The sequence below is a fragment of the Poecilia formosa genome, unplaced genomic scaffold, assembly GCF_000485575.1.
Source record: "Poecilia formosa unplaced genomic scaffold, Poecilia_formosa-5.1.2 Scaffold53, whole genome shotgun sequence".
NCBI lineage: Eukaryota > Metazoa > Chordata > Actinopteri > Cyprinodontiformes > Poeciliidae > Poecilia > Poecilia formosa.
Genome location: NW_006799992.1, coordinates 2,360,585 through 2,380,198, shown reverse-complemented (window position 1 = coordinate 2,380,198; position 19,614 = coordinate 2,360,585). Strand labels below are relative to the sequence as shown.

General features: G+C 39.3%; 2 protein-coding genes across 3 annotated transcripts; both read right to left on the bottom strand.

Annotated features, from left to right (window-relative positions):
* Positions 1-117: 117 nt before the first annotated feature.
* On the bottom strand, positions 118-15,038 carry sec63 (SEC63 homolog, protein translocation regulator). Of its 2 annotated transcripts, none has more exons than XM_007552990.2 (20): positions 14,715-15,038; positions 13,967-14,066; positions 11,346-11,460; positions 11,080-11,192; positions 10,912-10,973; positions 10,115-10,173; positions 9,950-10,000; positions 9,744-9,852; positions 9,503-9,597; positions 7,302-7,434; positions 6,855-6,947; positions 6,620-6,765; positions 6,179-6,326; positions 5,958-6,040; positions 5,751-5,825; positions 5,502-5,660; positions 5,228-5,410; positions 4,945-5,145; positions 2,233-2,337; positions 118-1,204 (listed from the first exon to the last, which is right to left on the bottom strand). In XM_007552990.2, the coding sequence occupies exons 1-20, from the start codon at positions 14,836-14,838 to the stop codon at positions 1,067-1,069; spliced, it is 2,292 nt and encodes a 763-aa protein (XP_007553052.1). In that variant the 5' UTR covers positions 14,839-15,038; the 3' UTR covers positions 118-1,066. The 2 variants fall into 2 exon arrangements, with proteins under 2 accessions (XP_007553052.1, XP_007553053.1); XM_007552991.2 differs by having other exon boundaries at positions 5,757-5,825.
* A 1,060-nt stretch (positions 15,039-16,098) lies between these two features.
* iyd (iodotyrosine deiodinase) lies at positions 16,099-19,514 on the bottom strand. Its single transcript, XM_007552989.2, has 6 exons — positions 19,268-19,514; positions 17,650-17,986; positions 17,275-17,472; positions 16,986-17,145; positions 16,732-16,888; positions 16,099-16,573 (listed from the first exon to the last, which is right to left on the bottom strand). The coding sequence occupies exons 2-6, from the start codon at positions 17,840-17,842 to the stop codon at positions 16,391-16,393; spliced, it is 891 nt and encodes a 296-aa protein (XP_007553051.1). The 5' UTR covers positions 17,843-17,986; positions 19,268-19,514; the 3' UTR covers positions 16,099-16,390.
* Between the last annotated feature and the right edge of the window lie 100 nt (positions 19,515-19,614).

Sequence of the window (19,614 nt, the reverse complement as noted above, 5' to 3'; positions counted from 1 at the left end):
ACCGATCATGGTTTTTATGGTTCATACCAATAAAAAAAAAAAGGTACTTTGATAGAGGTAGTAGTTTCAAAGCTTACAGACAAGAAATTCCAAGATTTTCCCCATTTTTGCAAACCATTTCACTCTAAACTTTCAGATTTTTATTGCAGTCAAACAAAAAGTGCAGCATGAATGTAAAATCTTTGTTTTGATGCACTTAATAATAAAGGGGAGAGAGTCAGATTTTACCCTGACTGCTTGACTGCAGCATTTCTACTTCCTCATGTGACAAATGGAGAAAAAAACATAAGTCTCTTTTAACACTGCAGGTTATTTCATTTGACTCGTTTAGAACAAACATACAAATTCATAGAAAAAAAAAAAGTACAAATGAAATACAGTTGTGATGCTGGAAAGAAAGGAAAACGGGAAAAAAATGAAAACTTGTGCAACCCCTGCACTCAAAAGAGAAAATGCTTCTTTAATATACGCCTCTGCAGATGAAGTGTACAACAGAAAGTTTCATAGATGTGTGGAAATTATCGGCGCTTTTAAAACCGAGAAAGCGAGAGCGAGAGTGGGCACAGCGTCCTTACAGAGTTTGTGTGTTTCTGTTAGTTTTGCAAATGGATGCAGCTGTTATTTATCTGCCTCGAGGAAAAGAACCCATTTAATAATAATAGGTCCTTTAGTCCAAAGTTTGTTTGTTTTTTTTTTTGTTTTTTTGTCTCTCATACCTGTACAAACACATACACTTTACACACCAGACACACTCACTTACTCACACGCTCAGGCCTGTTAGTATTCACAGAAACGTCCGCCTGCAGCGGACGATGAAACACAAAGTCTCTATAGAAAGGGGGGGGAGATGGGAGCAGGACCCCCGAAAGGGGCTGCCGGGGTCACAGTTTATGACATTGTAAAAGTAAAACGGTTGCGGGTTCTGAGTGTAGAAATTCTCCTCAGTGATTTATTCATTCGTGCGTTTTTGTTTATGGCAGGCACGGCTTCTCCTCGTCACGAGTGGATGGGGCGATCGCTCCGGGGGACGCCCCCCCCTCCCCCCGACGCGTTCACGTCCGCCCCGTCAGTCGTTGTCCTCGTCTTCGTCGTCGCTCTCCTCGATGCCGTCGCTGTCCTCCTGCTCCTCATCCTCCTCCTCCGTGTCGGGGATGTCCCACTGCGGGTGGTTGTCCACCATGGCCTTGGCCTCGTGGACCTCCAGCTACAGGAAAACACACACAGAAAAAAAAAGAAAAAAAAAAGTTTTCTTAGGCATTTAGAAATAGTTCAGCAATAAATTTACTGATGTTGCCGAGACGATAAAGAGAAACATGAGCCCAGAGGTGGGTGGACTAGTTCTAGTTTGTTAGCTCATCCAGCCAGAATCCAAATAATCTGAACAGCCAGTAATATTCAAATACTGACAAAGTTGTAATTTATTGGTAATTTTTGATTAATTATAATTTGGCAATTATCTGCCTTACTCACAGGCAGCGCTGGCGTTAAAGTACAACTTTGACAGAATGGGGTAGGTATTTTTGGGAGCACAAATGAAAGACAAAAATAAGGATTCTTGCCAATTACTCTTATTTTAGAAAGCTTTTTACTTCTTAATGGGAAAAATATTGTACTTTTGACAGATTTCTTGATGTATCAAAAACAATTTGATTGGGGGAAAAAATATTAAGTCTATTATTCTATTTTTTTATGCCTATAATATATGTCCCCTTTATTTTTTTCATACACCTGTTGGCTTTTCCTGCAACTTGCAAGTCAGTTTGTTCAATAAACATGTCACTAAAATATCAATAATGCATAATAAAGTAATATTACATATAACAGATGTGGAAAAATTTTGGATAACTTTTTTTTAAAGGCAGTAACTGTAATGTGCTTGATGCTAACGGGTAAAACAATAACCAACACATATTTTATGATTGAGTTGCAATGTTCTTTGGTGTTTAAATTTACATACATGACCCAATTATTAGAATACTTCATTTAAACAGAAATCCAGTAGCAAATACCACCATCATTGTTTTTTAGAATTGCATTAGTTTAATATATTTTTAATTTTTTGACAATATTCAAAACCAGAAAAATGCTGTAGTTTTTGTTTTAATTCTTGCCCGTTTTAAAATGACAAAGAAAAAATACAAACTGGAAAGATAATGTAGATTTGCTGTAAAATACAGCAAGAAAATAAAAATAAAAAACACACTACGAACATATGAATAAACATCTCATCACCTTAAGCGGTTTGAACTGGTCCAGACCCATGTAGGAATCAGAACGGAGGATGACTGAGTACTGGTAGTTGCCTGCTTTGGATGGGGCTGGAAACTTTAGCTCCACCTGGAAAACAAAACCAAAAAGAAGGAACAAAGTTTGAAACGCATTTAATTGAACTGAATCCTGGTTAATTTTCAAATAACTCCCAAAGCAGAGATACGAGTCTGAAGACACTTTAATGAAGTACCGTGTCTAAGCAGTAAGCATCAAATGCCTAAAAGGATGCAGTCATTTAAAACAGACGTGATCGTTGACTAAATGGATCCTAAGATCTGATCTTAACTCTTCAAAATAAATCAAACCTCATTTCAAATGTCCAAAATGTTATTTACCAAAACAAAACAAAAACTCATTCAACTTAAATTTGTCACATAATTAAAAAAAAATAGGTTAAGTGGGGCACTTCAAGATAAACGCTGAACCTCAGAGTAAGTGCAAAAATAATCCAATATTTAAAACCGTAAAAGATCTCCAACATACCGGTGTCATGGATGACTCGCCGCCTTGCTGTTGTAATTTCAAATCTACACTGGTGAGACTACCTGAAGCGAAGCTAACCAACACTGTTAACCTCTGCTTTTATAACTGGGCAGCTAACATGTTAAGTTCCTTTAGCTACTGGTCACAATCCAAAGAGGATGCAAATCCAACTTGTTGGCAGGTGATGGAGACAAATTTGGTCCAGGACACTCCCCTCACCTCTTTACTGGGCTCTTCCTCTCCATTATCTGTTGATAAACCTGTAGTTAATCCAGTGATCTGTCACCGGTGTCGGATTAACTTGGCTAGGCTAATCTGGACTACTTAGGTGTAAAATCAGGTCAGCAACAACGTTAGTGTTTGCCGTTTTTCCTGTTTAAAGCTCCATATTATCCAGACGCTTCTTCTAATCCTTTCCATTAAGAAAATATACAGGGGACTTATAACCCACAGGTTGTTGGCAACTGTACTTAGAGTGAGTGCGTTTCCAGCCGAGCTCCTGTTTTGATGATCGTCTTTTCAAAACAATCCGTCTAAAGTGTTTGTTTACAACTGGACCTGCTCCTCTTGTCAACTCAGAAAGAAAAATATTGCTTTAAGATTGTAATTTACCATTAAATGTGATTCTGCGCAAGGCTGCAGCAATCTGAAGCGGAACAGTTTTTAAATGGAGTTTCCATAAAACCACTGCATTGCTATCTCTTAGAGAGAGAAAGATGGCTCCATTGGTCTTCTAAAAGGAGGGGGCAGTGACGTGCGTAGGCACAAATTAACCAACTCGTGGTGATGACAGGGCTTTACTATACATATTACCAATTCTACATGAGGCTGTGATTAGCAACTTGTGCAAATACATACAGTAAACATCTAATTATCAGCACAATGAAGCTTTTTATTATTCATCGTGAGCGAGTTGAACATGGCTGCTGTCAACAGCCCTGTCTGGTTCGGTGGGGCGGGGAGCAACAAGTCTGGACTGCCGGAAACACATCTGCCAAATACGCAGAGCCTCAAATCCCACAATGCAAACACAGGAGAAACTATCGAGGTGACAGACTAATAGAGTGGTACCCAGAGACCCGTCATGCATGAAAAGGGGGCAGCTCCCGTAGCGACAGCTGGTTACACGGAGCCCTCATTAAGCTTTTACCTTCCTGTCACTCTGGGCTGTTGTTGGAGAAAACTGTTCAGGATAAACATGCACAAACTCCTCGGAGGGAACAATGCTGAGTGCAAAGGCCGGCCTGGCCTAGCAACACGAGGTGAGGATGTGTAGATGGGTGCAACAGAAACTAGAGATGCACCGATGAGAAAGTTTGAGCAAAAAAAATAAATAAATAAATAAAAAAAACAAACAAAAAAACCATGATGAATCGATTGTTGAAATAATCGTCAGCAATTTTGTAATCTAAAATAAAGGCCATTTGCAAAGAGAGGTGTGCAAAATGAACATACATTTTGCGTTTAAGATAAAACAAAGAAAAAAATCTTTGTTAATATGTTCAACCCCAAACTCCTTAAGTTTTTGCTTCACTTGGTTCAAATTTTGTTTAAAAGCAAAAAAAAAGCAAAAAAAAAAGAAAAGAAAAAAGTCTTATTAGGCACCACATTTTGCTACCCAATTATTAATCGGTAAATTAAAAAAATGAACAAACAGGTTAGCCCACACTGTACTGACGTTAACTCAAGCAGAAAAAGCTGAGCTTTTCACATGTTAATGTTAGAAGTATTGTTTATCTGCGGATGCATCCTTTGTGACAAATGAGCAAGAGTTCACTAAAGGACTATGTTAATGCACTTTAGACAAATGTTTATTTGCTTATTTAACAAAAGAAATGAATTGTTTATCTGCATCTTTTAGTGCATTTCTAGTACTGTACAACAAAGGTTTAAATGAAATATCTGCAGAATGTGCCAATTTTGTAATCCAATTAATCATCAGAATTGTTGATAAATTAATCGATAACTAAAATAATTATTAGTTGCAGCCATAAATGATTTTCAAACCAAATATGTGAGCTTAATATTAAGAACAACGGTATGTGATTAGTACATTTGTTCTCTCCGCAACATAAGACACTAACATTTTCCGCTTCCCCCAACTTTATTTTGAAAACACCTCACTTATAACAGTAGTGAGAGGAAAATGCAGCGACTTTCCACAACACCTTTCCAGAAGCACGATCTCACCTCCTCTGAGTCTTTTAGTGTGCAGACGTGGTAGGGCATGGAGACGAGCGTCTGATCTCTGCGGTCGGCGATGTACAGCCACCACCACTCCTGCTTCTCCTCTGGGAAGTAAAGGCTGTAGACAGGGTGCGTCACCTTCGACTTGGTTTCCAGCAGCGCCCGCTCTCGCCGCTGGATGCTCTGCTGCAGCGCCTCCCACTCCTGAAAGGTTGGACGAAACGACATTTAGTTGAAGGCAAGCTCATGTTCCCTCTTTTAGCGTCGATGAAAGCGTCACGCTGACCTCCTCGTCGTCTCCGCCCCCCTCGTCGACTTCGGTGTCGCTTTGTTTGTCGCTCTCGTCGTCTCTTTCACTGGGGGAATCCTTGTTGGTTTCGCCTTCGTCCGACTCGCTGCCTTTATCTGAAGCTTCGTCGTCTTCATCCTTCGCCGCGGATGCTGCAGCTGACGTTGTGACTGCCATTTCCTGAGAGATTGTAAACGTCTCAATAAACTGACGCTAGACAGTCGTCATTGTTACAAAGAGTCGCATTCAGCCGAGATTTTAGGATGCTTACATTTCCTGCTACGTTGCCATTAGCCTGCTTGCCTTTAACGGGAGCGGGCAACGCTTTCTTCTTGGTTAATTTCTTCTTCTTGGACTTGGCTGTCTTCTTGGCCCCTTTGTTCTTGCTCTGCCAAACTTTAGTTTTGGCTTTATTCGCGTCTCCCTGATTCTGAATTTAAGACGATATTAAAAGTTGTCATTTATTTATGGTGGGATTTTAACAAAGTTTTCCGTCTGCAGATCAAAGATGGCGGGTTACCCTTACTGCTTCCTCTGTGTTGGCTGTCTCCTCTCCCTGACATATTGATGCTTCCTGCTCCTTCTCAAACATATCCTGCAAACAATGAACAGTAAGACGGCATGACACTTTTAAAACCTTAAATATAGCAAACTGCACCCTCTACTGGTGACCAGAAGTGGCATACAAACCACAAAAACACATTTCTTTCCATTAAGAAATACTTACTGCCATACGCTTCCTGGTTAGGGTGACGGTTACTGTGACGATTGAACCCGCGGTGATGTTACTGCTGTCCTCATCATCAAGGACTAGCAAACATAAAGAAAAAGAAGAATAGCTGCTAAACTTAACCAATCTACACTTAAAATGCCACATTTTCCACCCAGAAGCACTTTGAAGACAAGTTCCCATGAAGCAAATGTAGGTGAAATATTGTCTGGACTAACCCTGCAGCTTGATGCCCATGGTGATATGAGGGAAGCTGCCCAGCACAGCCATGACCTCGTCGTACTTCTCCTCCCCAAGGAAACGCAGCATGCTACGTCTGTCCGAGTCCTTCAGACTCACCAGGTCCTGCAGCGTCCGCACCTTATACTGCACAGGCACGCATCAGAGGACAGGAAGAGAACAATTCCTTAAGGATTCATACAAAATAAATAACTCAAATATGCTAAACTACAAAATAAGCCATAAACGGATGATAATTTTTGTTGTTGTTGAAGTAATCATATTTAATCCTTTTTGTTTTGTACTTAAAGGCTAAAAATAACTTCTAATTTTGTCTACCATCATCATAAATCCTTAAAAAAATAAAAATAAAAAAAAAGTAATAAAGCAACCCACCACTCAGATTTGAGCAACTTTTCCTTTCCTGTGTTGGAGCCTACCTTTTTAGAAATGCAGTAGCGAAGGTGCTCCTCTTCGAAATGAGGCAGCTGCAGCAACGGCGACTTGGTCTCCTGCAGGCCCTGCACGATCATTTGGGTCAGCTTCATGCAATTCTCGATGGTCACCAGTCTGGGAGCGGGGAAACCTGGAGACGAATAATCGTGTTATTTCTAGCATAAAGGAAACGGAGGCACCGTGACGCCGAGTACGGGCCGCGACCGTCGCTGTGTGTACCTCCTCTGCTGTTGGCCATCATGGTGAGCTGACAGCCGACGTTGATCATCTCCTGAAGAAGAGCTGGACTCTTCCTCACCACAAATCTTTGATCTGATGAAGAAATACACAGAATCTTTTGAAGTGTAAACCACTTTTACAATATATCACAAGTGAGCAACTTATTTCTCCATGTCTTGGATTTTTAATGACTTTTCCTTCCGTGTGTTTGAATTTCCTCCAGTTTATCAAACGCTCAGCAGCTTGTGGGGCTGTTTTAGTTCCTGGACGTCATTCTCAAACACCTCTGCTGCTTCAGAGACTTTTACAAACAAATGCTTGCAATACCCAAAATTATATTTTCAAAACTACAACGCCACAACAAGAAGCTTCACGAGTGTTTGAATTTAAAAGAACAACAATGGACGAACTGAAGATTTAAAATGTAATTCAGCTGATCAGTCCTACCTTCCTCTAAATTCTCCGACACCTCCATGCGGGCCAGATGTGAGAGCACCAACACCCTGGCCTTGAAGCTGTACGGGTAACAGAACGGAGGCTCTTTCTTCTTCACGTTGATATTCCCTAATTCACGGATCAACTGCAACAAATGCACAGGCACAAAAACGCTGAATCCTAGGTAAATTATTTGAGGTAAATAATAAAGTGTAGAGATTTGCTTAGCTAAAATGTGGGAAAAGATTCTGAGGGGGTCTCGCTTCCCACTTTACATGAAGATTTAATTCTCAATTCTTAACCTCTTAATTGATCATTTTAGTGATTACAAAACAAGCAAACGTGATGTTTATGTTGGTGTTGTTGCATGGTTACAGGAAGAACAAAAATTCAGAGCAACAGACATTCTATTCTTTATGGATTACTGTAGAACTATCGGGATCAATACACGTTTTCCAATATTCATTTTTAATAAATCACATTACAAACTTCAATCCTCATCATAAACACAAATCCACAGATCTTTCCAGTTTCTAACTAGTTTTTTTGGCTGTATTTTTTTTTTTTCAGATTATCCAACACTGAAATTGTATTGTATTGATGGCAAGTTGATTTTCTTTCTCGTTTCCATATGCAAATTGGTAATTTGGCAGTTCAATGCAAGAACATGGGGAGAAAGGGGCATATTTAAATGGGAACCATTAACAACATAAAAAGATGATGGGAAATCTTTTCATGTTGCTCCATGTAGGCCTGTCACGTTAACAAATTTTGCTGAGCAATTAATTGTCTAAAAAATTATTGCGATAAACGATAATATCGTTTCAAGACCTTTTGACACTGATTTAATGGAAATGACGTAATAATGCATGCTATTTCCTGCCATAGATAGATACACTTTATTTTCAAAAGAACACATAGCACTGGAACTGATTGATTAAATGAACAAAATGACCAAAAATAAAATGGATTCTCAGCCTCCATTAACAAAAAACGTACTTGAATAAAAACTAACCAACATAAAACCAAAGTGGAAATAAATACTGCATTCAACCAAAAGAGTGTAGATTATGAAGTCTGTATACTATAATCACTACATTTAAATAGAGAAGATGGCCATCCGACTACCTAATGCAATTCTTCACACTACACAACTTTTTGCCCCCATTTTCCCCTTACGACAATCTTAGATCGTCGGCCGATCTAAGATTGTCGCTGGTGATTTCGTAACTGATCATCCTGTAGTGTGTGGTGTATTACGGTGGATAGTCGTGGCCGCTCCGATCCAAATCAAGGGTTTCCCCCGACTGGGAACTTAACGCTGAATGTGACAGGTAGCCAATCAGAAAGCGCGGATTCTCCTTCACGTTTTCTGAGGGAAAATTACGGAGGGGAATCCCAAACAGCTGACAACCCAAAGTCCAGCGGACATCAGAGATGATATGTGGAAACAACATTAATATTTATTTAACATTTCGTGCAAAGAATATAGAAATGACAAGGGGAGGAGTTGGAGCCAAATTGCTATAAACCCGGTAAGTTTTCAGCTGTTCTTCGTTAACGTGACATAAATAGGTTATAATGATTTTCATTCAGTCAGGACTTTACGCTGATTCTAGCCACACGCGTCACAGGTAGATTCTAGTAAAGCATTGATTAATGCTTGATTTTAAAATTAATTAACTGGACTTGTAGCCATTATTTTGGGCTACAAGTCCAAAATAATGGCTGTGTGGCTGAAGACCACACAGCACGATCGAACCCGATCGAACCGTTATACCTAGGATTTCTGTCGGCTAATTTGTGGTCTCTCAGGTTTTGAAAATGGGCCGATGGTCGGCTGACAACTTGTGTCGTGTGCGCTGGACATTGCACTAAGGAAATGAGGAAGGGAGGGTCAGTGGAGAGCACCGGAGTTGAGCCTTTTATCATTCAGTGTCATCAAGAGAAAGAAGAAAAGGCAGGAAGAGACGATAAAGCCGATAATTAAAATGAGGTCGATAGGTTTAATTTATCGTGTGATTAATTGATTTATCGCTTATCGCGACAGGCCTAGCTCCATGTACTGTAACATGCACGAGGAGGTGCCAAAGCAAGTAAAAGTTTATTTCTTCTGCACACAGCTAAAACAAAAAAACAACATTAAAGTTCTGCCCAGAAACCAAAAACTTTTCCTGACTGTGTTTGAATCTCCAGAAAAGATGCGTTTCTACCTGCGGCACTTCGACGTTGTCTGTGGGTCTTATGGTTGCGTCTTTATTGCTGCGAGGGTCAAATTCACAGGCTGCAGTCAGGACCATGGTTAACCCTGGATGACACAAACATGCTATTATGTGACACAGCTAAAGTTAAATGTTAAAAAAAATCTAACAGAGTACTAGAGCCTCAAAAATGTTTAACAAAAAAAAAAGGACCAATGTATGTGAAAATACTTTCAGTCAAGATTAAACTCACGTTTCATGTTCATGTTTGGCGTTTTGTATATAAAATGCATGAAAAGTTGTGTGGTGCTGATGAGGATCTGGTCTCCACTGTATCGGATCGAGCGGTACCACCATGTGCCCTAAAGCAAGCAGGCAAAAAATGAAGCAAAGTGATTTAGAAGAACATCATAGTTGGTACAAAACCTGACTTAAAAAGTAATTGTGCTTAAAGCTTACCACAACTACAGGAAGGATGACCATGAAGGCAAGACCGTAGACCAACAACACCTGGAGACAAAAAAAAAAAGAGTCTCTGTTAGTGTAGGTTATTGTGCGACATTCGGTTGAATCGAATAAAAAAAAAAATAAAAAAAAAAGTCATTTCTAGCTCTAAATTTATACCAGCATGGAGTTCTTCTGGTCCACAATCCAGGCAGGCAAGGCGATACCAAAGCTGGTGGCTGGGAGAGGAGAGAAAAAATGGACCAAAGCAGAAAAAAATTTTGTTTTTTTTTTGTTTTGTTTTTTTTACACCTCCTGCCAGGTTTATTTTCAAAAACACTCTATGAGGTTAAAGCTGTAGTCTGTCTAGTACATTTTCCATGGAATTATTGCTAATGGAAAAGCATAACTCAATATTTAACTGGATAGATATCAGGCTAGTTTTTGTAATGTGCAAATTTTGGGCAGGCAGCCATTCCCATTTAACTTTATTCTATTTTAATTTAATCAAATTGTGAAAATGATGTTACTATCCAAGTGAATCAATAGTGCACTGAAACCATAAAGCATATAGTTAATAAATAAGTACTTCTTAATTAGCATGGAAATGTTACAGTCTATTATTTGAGGATTTCACTAATGACCAAACAATGGCCAGTGTTCCTTTATTTACAGTTCAACCTCATATGTAACATTATGCAATTATTATTAAAAGTTTTTGTAGTAAATGACCTAATGCCAAGAGCTGCCCTTTATTTTTGTCACGCTGGAGGAGGCAGTGAATCCATACGTTTTCAGTTTTAAAAAGCTCGCCATCTTCGCTGGACATTTTGTGGTATGGCATAAAATAAAATGCGTTTGTTATAAATAAATAAAACAACTTCTGGAAGAAACGCAGCAACCAGGAGTTTTCTAACGTAGTGGGTATCGGCAGAGCAACGCAAAGGTTGGGGTCGACTCAGGTGGCTTTAACTTACCTGATGGACCATCTGGGTTGCCGTACAGTTCCCAGTTCTGTCGCGACTGTTCATTGGTTAAACTGCAGAAACAAGCAGAATATGTTCAACATATACAAAACACTGACAATGTTGATTTGACTAAATCACCAAGTGATTAAATTATTATTTTTTTTTAAATCTACTTACGCAGCATAGGCTTTGGCAATTCTCATAAACATGATTTCATCGCCACCTTTGTCAGGGTGGTACTTGAGCGACAGTAGATGATACTGCTTCTTAATCGCTTGCACCGTCGCACCCTGGAGCCGAGAACACAATCACACCAATGAGTTCACGTCGAGATGTTCACTTCTCAAGACAGACCTAGGTTTGATTTTCTGGATGCTGCAATAACTCTCTAATCGCTAAAGTGATTGTGAAAAAGACAAACTAATTGTTGGGATGGAATTTACCGGCTCCAAGCTGAGGACTTCATAAGGGTTGTACTCCTGGTAATCCCTGTCCAGCTTGGACACCTTGTAGGCTAGCAGGAGGAACACAGCCCACCCAAAAAGCAAGGCAACTTTTCTAAAAAAAAAAAAAAAAAAGATCAAACACAAATCACTCATCAAAGCCTTGTTTATTCCTAGAAAGAATAAGCATGGTTCTCTTTTTTTTTGTTATTTGACCAATTTCATCCCTCAGGATAGAGGGATGGAAACTAGAGTTGGTGAAATGCTGAAAAAGGGTAGTAACAATTGTGACAGAGGATTAGGTGAGAATTTTTAAATCTTACAGTTTTAGTCAAGCTGTACAGCATTTTATTTGTCCCTCAATTGTTCACCCTGTCATTGGAATAAATAACTGAATCTCCACTGGTGCCCGAAAGAATCCTACAGATCTCCGCAAATCCCCAACGGGTCTTTCGTCTCTCCAGATGATACAAATGTAATCTGGTCACAAGAGATGTGCTCTTGTCTTCTGAGAAAATAGGAAAATAAGGATCTCACAGTCTCTTTCCTTTTCACTCACTGGTCCAAATATTAATGGAGTAAACTGATCCATTCTGGATCAACGCTAACAAACAGTCTTGAGACCAAACTGAGGAGCTGCTCTAAACGTATAAAGACACATTATAGCAGATAATAAATTGAAAAGTGACAAAGAAGACAAAATGAGCACATGTACGTGTAAACGCAATGCTTCTGAATTCAACAAATATCCTACAAGAATTTGTTTTTTGATTCAAAAGTCACTCCTTAACATCCCTAGCAGCAATTTTCCCCATCAGAGAGGAAACCTGTCATCAGGAGATAGAAATAGAAAACCAATTACAATCGATTCATCTCTACTAAGCAGAAGGTCACAAAAGTCCTGGCATCCTTATTGTTTTGTCATTTACAGATAGATGTTGAACTTGTTACCATGACAATGGCAAAAGTAAGAAAGTATATGCCCAGAATCTGTTACCATAACAACGGATCACTAGTTTACACCAGCTCAGATGGGTGACGGCACAAATACGCAGAACGTTTTCCTATAAAGATTGTGAAGCAGTGACAAGCAGAGAAGTGAGGCGACTGTTCAACTCGAAGAAACAGACCAGCACGCCGTGAATCTTCATCGGCACTCATGAACGCTGCACAACAGCAACATTGCCGCTGAACGTAGCAATGATGATAATATTAGTCGTGTTGTTCTCGTGTCTTCTGATGTCTCCAACTCTCTCTGTGACCACATTGGTAGCTGCCATCTGTGAGAATGTGACTTGATCCAAAAGGCCACATACATTACTGGCATGCAGAGTTCAACTTTAACACTCTGATCACAAAGGTCGGCTACAACAGTTCAGTTAATTTTGTATCTAGTGATACTGTAACGAGAAGCCACTTGGAAACACGCAGGCCGAATCAGTATCCCACAAAATCCTAAAAAAAACAAATATTAGATTTTAGAGGGTAAACAGGATGCGAGTGTAATGACAGAGGAAAAGTTTAATGTGGGCGGCAGAAGACAAACTGTTGAGAAGCTGCTGTAAAAGCTCAGAGAGAATAAACATAAACAGCTCTGGGGAGAAGAGTATCAGTGGACATGTCAGGGAAACAAAACATGTTTAGACAGACGGCGAACATCACCGAGAGATTTAAACAAAATAAAAGGTCATTCATATAATTCCCCCTCGGCGAGCAGCCTACGCCGTGTAACGCCTGACCTTTTAACACGCATCACAAAAATATTGACACGCTGAGCGAACAGCACCAAAGAACAACATTCACACACACTCGTTATTAGGGAGGATATTTGTATAAGTGTGGAGTGTAAAAGTCATAGAATGGGTACTTAGCAAAACGTCACCAGCTGTGAAGAAAATGCACTTAGCACGAAAAAAAAAAAAACCTCTCCAGCGGGTGGTTGGCCGTGATAAGAGGGAATGGTTTCTTAAAAGAGCAAAAAGGCATTTTCAGAACTTGGCTTTTCATTTTTCGGTGGCTGAACTGCACAGTAGTACAAAAACACACACTTCATCCGACCATATGCAGGTCTTTAGAGAGAGACAAAAAAGACAACACCAAGGTCCAACAAAGGGTATTTTACACTGGGGACTTTATATCAACACATCATCGCTTAGAAGTAAATAGAAAAAAATTTAAACTGACTGACTGAAAAACATCTGATGTTATACAGACCAGAGAAAAAGGACACTCTTAAAATGTTTGAAAATTTTTAATAAGGCGCTTGGGTGACGAGGTTTCTAAAGGTGGAGATTCAAAATAATAAGCATTTCAAACGTAAGGTGTTAAAGTCTCGACCTCTGCTCCAGAACTGAATACGTTTGATCCAATTGTAAGACAGAGATTCCCCTCCTGTTAGTGTTGCTTGGGTTTTCACGTATGAGAACTTTCTTCCCCACATAGTTACTGTCGCATGTGACTGACGTTCGCAGCAAGTAAAATGATTTGAAGAGCCAAATGCCCCAAAATGTGGCCATAGTGCTACAAAACGCTTCCATAAACCAATCAGAAGTGGCGTCCTGCAGTGCGTCAGGCTTTTAGCTCATCTTAAAACACGGTCAAACCCAGCTGTCTGCACTCACTTTAGTGTCGGGACGATGCTCTGCTGAGACTTCATCAGCCTGAGCCGATACCACAGGCACCGGCCATGTACCCTCCTCAGGCTCTTCAGACGCAGTTGTTCTGAAAGGAAGATGGAGAGGCAGCGATTATGGACACATCAGCACTATCTGAATGATAACACTGCCTGACCTACATCAGATAACAAAAAGAGGTGAAATGTGAAACACAGAGGTATAGGTTCCTTTCAGGTGAGATTTAATTTAACAGAATGGATCATTCTAGGCATCAATATACAAGGACTGCAACTCAGCAACAAACTGGTGAACTTTGTCAGATTTGGTTACGTAAGAACATCTCTGTGGTTCACAAACAGACAGCAGGAATAGGATAAGAATACTCTAGAATAAGACTTTCAAAAAGGTAAAGTTGAGATTCTGAGAAATCAACACTACTACTAAATTGCAGCTTTACATTAAATAAGGAATTGGATTCATGATTACATCCAAACACGGGCTATAAAGTTTGGTGTTTGGATGCCAAAACAAACAGGATAAAAAGACATGTGCATCATATTTCTGACATTTGTTAGCTTCCCGTTATGCACAATGGTATATTTCCTGGCTGTAAAAATAAGAAAATCTCAATTAATGCATCTTTTTTTTTTTTTTACAAGTTGATATGTTTCCATAGCATCTAGTATTCGTCCAGGCAGGGTTACTGGGTTAATGAGCGATATAAGATAACAGAGAGCCAACCACCGGGCCTTACCAGCGTTCTGATCCCGGGGCCACAGGTAATATGTGGCCGGGATCACAATAAGTCCGACGAAGGACGTGAGAAAATAGAAAAACGTATTGCCGCTGTCATCGTACTGGAACTGTTGTCCGGCCATTTCGAAGCGGCGCTGGGGTCGCCCTTGTGCCCCACCGTTGCGTGTTTGTCCCCCTCAGAGCCCCAAAATGTAACAGACTTTAGGTAGACTAGCCTGCTAGCATCAAGCCGAGAGAGCTCGATGCCTCGGTGTACGTGGTGTACGCCTGCGCAATGTGGCTTCTCTTCTTCTTCTCTTCAGTAAGGGCAGGACACACACAACGACAGCGCATTGGTTCCCCCCACAGGTCCCTGTTTAAATGTTGGGCGCTGTCCTATATTTAGTTAAATATGTGCAAATAAAAATGCACATGCTTTTTTCTGTCCTATATTTTAGTTAGAAATGTGTAAAAAAAAGAAAAAAAAAAAAATATATATATATATATAATTTCAATCTAGTTTAAATAGAAACAGTAAAATAACATTTTATGCACAGCTTGAAATAGATTTTAAATAGGCAACAACACAGTTAGATGGCTAAATTATGTCGGATAATAAAGTTACTGTTTATGGATTGTGATCATGTCTTAGATTTACACTACAGAAAAAGGTTTACTTCACTTTTCAAGTCTAAAAATATCCTTTAGAGCTAGTATTGGTGAATTGTTGCTTCACATTCACACTGTGACCAAAGGCACAGAAAGGCAATATTTCATTCAGTGTTTTGTTATTCACATTCAACTCTATTTAATTGTTAACAGACATAGGGTTTTAATGGCTCGTTTTTTGGTCCAGCTTTTGCCTTTTTGGACTTAGTTTTGATGTTCTTTAAGTGCATTTATATGTTGTTTCTTGGATACTCATCTCCCAATCCAAAAACATGCATGTAAGTTTGATCAGCCTCATTAAATGTTCCTTGAGTGTGTGTATTTGTATTGCTACATTTATATAACAGGGAAAAGTAGAACAAATCTGGCATTTTTGGCAATATTTTTTGGATAGTATGAACACACATAATATGCACAAATCTAAGTCCAGTTTTTTCATATGTAATTCAGATCAAATGTTTTTCAGTGCAACCTAAGTCTGAACCATCATGTTGCATTTCATCCAACTTTGCCACACTGAAATGTGACAAGAGCAAAAAATGTAAAACAAAGTGCAAAAGAAGAGTACACCTTCTGCAAACAATGTGTTGCATGTGACATCGTATCATCTTCTGTGCAGGCGTTTCACTTCAGGGCTGTAGACTGTACATAAAGTCTGATAGTGGTCACATCTAAATGATGTCAGTCATATCACAACAAGTTGGATCTCAGCAACAAATCAGAATTAAGTATTACACACTTCTTACTTACTGATTTATTAAACAAACAAACAAAAAGAAAAAATAGGAGAGCAATACCATATAGTTTCCTACATAGATGACTGAGAGTACTCATGAGTGGAGAATATATATCAACATTAATACCTTTTTTTGTGCCATTTAAACTGCTACGGATACAAAAAATACCAACTTAAACCAATTTTATTTTTTTTTCTTTGCCGCCATAAGTGGCTTTGGAATTTTAAAAGTATTTTGTTTTTCAAAAGACATTTAAACACTTTTCCACATTTTATATTCTCTGACTTGTTCAGATGGCCACCATGATCTCCTCCAGATTCTTCCGTTTCAAATCTGGCACAGTGGCGTCAGCTGCAGGATAACCCACAGGAAGCAGCATCAGCAGCTTCTCGTTGGCCGGCCGTTTGAGGAGGAGCCTGAGCTGAGGGCCACAGTTTAGGGGCGTCGATGTGACAGTTACTAGGCCCACATTCTGACAGACAGAAAAATCAGATTCTTTGTCTGAGATTATACTGTGTTTTTGGAAAAATGTTCAGAGGACATAATTGTGCATTTGGAAAAAAAATTAAATACAGGTTTTCATTTCATTTAGCGTCATTTGTATTTCATAGAATATTTTGTATTTCTAACCTGCAAAGAAGCCAGGAGGATTCCACAAGATATAGAGACACTGATTTCATTGTAGTAGTGAGTCTTTTTCTTGCCATTTGGTAGAATCCCATAAGTCTGTTTAAAAATGAGAATCAGGTATGGCGCAACATCCAAATATTCCTTAATCCAGTTTGTCCTGTATTGCAGAAACAAGTGTGATTTATGTGGCATATCTTGTCCTTTTAATCATAATTGTAACGCTAAAAAGATGCGGAGTAAGTAAATATGTTCACCTTAGTCTGGCCAAATCATGGACCCACTTATCTCCCATCCTCTGGCGGTAGTTCACCTCCTCTTCTTCTTCCACAATAAGTCTGATCTTGTGCTTTGTGTCCAGGTCTGACACCACAACAAACGTCCAGGGCTCCGTGTGAGCACCACTTGGCGCTGTCCCTAAACAGAGATAGAACAAGCTGATGAGCACATTTAAAAACAAACCAGTGAGATTTAAACATCCCAGTTTATGAAGGCCCTTGTTGATCCTCAAATGCAGCAAAAAAGCCAAACTGATAGGTTCCGTGCCTGCAGTGAGGATGACCTTATCGATGACTTCTCGTGGGACTGGCTCGGGGCTGATGAATCTGACAGATCTCCTCTGGCTCATCAAGGAGTAAAAATCCTTGGCCCTCTGCAACATGGTCTCCTCCGGGTAGCGCTGTGGTGAATAGGGAACATGTGCGAGGTCTTCCTCTTCGTTGTTCTCCACCCATTCATCGTCATCTGAAATTATGTCAAAGAAATGAAAAGTGATGCCTATGACATTCCTTTGTTATTCCGGCAATCTAAATAAACAACTTTTTACTTTATTTTATGTAAAACCTTTTTGCATCCGGTGCAAGCGCAAAACATGAAAATCCTATTTTTTTGTTAACTAGTAAAAAGGATACTGGAATTTACCTCCTCTTGTTATTTCGGTGTCATCCTGCAAGTCCTGATCGGCCCAGGGTCTGAACTCCTTTTTTGTGGGCCCCTTGGTTTGCCCTGCTACTCCCGGACTGGTCTCTGGTGCCCGAGATTTCAAAAACAAAAAGCCGGCCACCATGCACAGGACCAGAGCGAGGACGGGTGTGAGTACAGACAGGAGAGCCATGACTGACTGAGCAGCTGCCAGTGGGAGTGGAACCACTGTACCTGTGCTGAGTGCAAACCTTGTGTTATAAAACACTGGTCTGTTATCTGAAGTGGGCCTTTATGCTGAGTCAGAACATTGGAAAAGGCACAAGAGCTTGGCACTCTGTTGAAGTAGAAAAAACATTTCCAAGGTTCACCAGGTCATGCAAAAAAAGAAAAAAGAAAAAGAAAAAAACAACATAAAAGTCTGCAAGTTTAAGTTTCAAAGTCCTGTTCAGAGGTTAATGTTCCACTTTGTTCTCCCTGTGCTATAAGCTGAATAGTACATGCAAATTGAAACACTTAACAAAACCCTTCAATAAAATATTCATTTTCTTGAAGAAAATGAAATAAAAGTGTTTGGGTATATAAGCAATTTTTTCTGTTATATTTTATTGACCGGTTTTGAAACAAACAGATTTGGAAATCTCAGAAACTTCTAAGAAAGAGGTGTGTTCAAATTCAAATGCAACTGCCTTTGAATCTGTTAGTGTGATTGAATTGAATTGAATCTAATTAATTTGGCTTTTTTTTTTGTAAAAGGGCCTCAAGATATTTATTGTGCATTGATAGTATATAAATAAACAAACTAAACTGTACTGGGAAAAAATTCTAGTTTTTTGAACAACACACTTTGAATAAGTGTAGTTTATGGAACACACCAAAGTCTGGTTTTGAGAAAAGGTTTGTGGTCTTTAGAACAAAATGAAAACAACAGATTTAGAAATATGGTTGATGATAGATAAATGCTGTGTTGTACCTACATTATGTATTTTAAGATTTTTAATTTATCTCCATCTTTCTTGAAAGTCTATCTGTGAAAATTCCAGGGGTCCATCACCCTTTACTTGTTGACCAAATGTATGCCATTCCTGAATGTTAACTACATTTATTTGACTTCAGTTCCAAAAATGAGGAGAGTATCTATTTTGAGCCATGAGATTTGATTTAATTAAGGAAAACTTATTGAAAGCTCTCTCAGAGACGAACAATTCAAACAGTAATAAAACCTGATCTCTCATAGAGTTATGGATTAATTCAGACAATAGATGGCGCAAAAATTCTTTCGCCAAGTTTTTCTTTTTCTCTAAATGAGAAGAATGTTAATAAGAATACTGAGATTTTGTTTGTAGCTACAAACAAGAACACTTGAACAATTTATTTTTGGCACTAATAGTCTCTGGGGCGACAAAATCTAAAATAGAATGTCTTGAATTTTATTATGCTTTCGAGTTTTCGTGAGCTGCAAGTTAAAAACTTGTAACATAGATCACTCTGTGTAACAGATCTGAGTTTCAGATTTTGAACTAAATTTTTGGAATACATAAACTTGTCGGTGTTCGTTGATGTATGCACCTGTAAATAATGGGATTGTCTGAAATGGGAAGCAAATTGTTCTCCTTACCCCCTCTTGATGGCGCAACTGTCAATAACGCTGGTGCGCTAATAAAAACCATTGAGGGAAATCGAAAGATTCACTGCAAAAAATGATTTATGTCTGTTAACCGGACTTATTTTATTTTATTTTTTGAATATGTTCGTTTTTAAACACGGTCACCTGCCAATACGACGTCCCTGTGGTTAATCAAAAACTCCTTTGCGTTTCTGCCCCATTGTCGCCTCCATATTCCACTATTTCTTTTGTATTTGGAGTCATTATTTTTCATTTCACCTCAAACCCAGCGTCTACCATCCAGCATTTCTTGCAGCGCTCGCTCCGCCCTCTCGGCTTTCTACGGCGCTGCGCTTTAA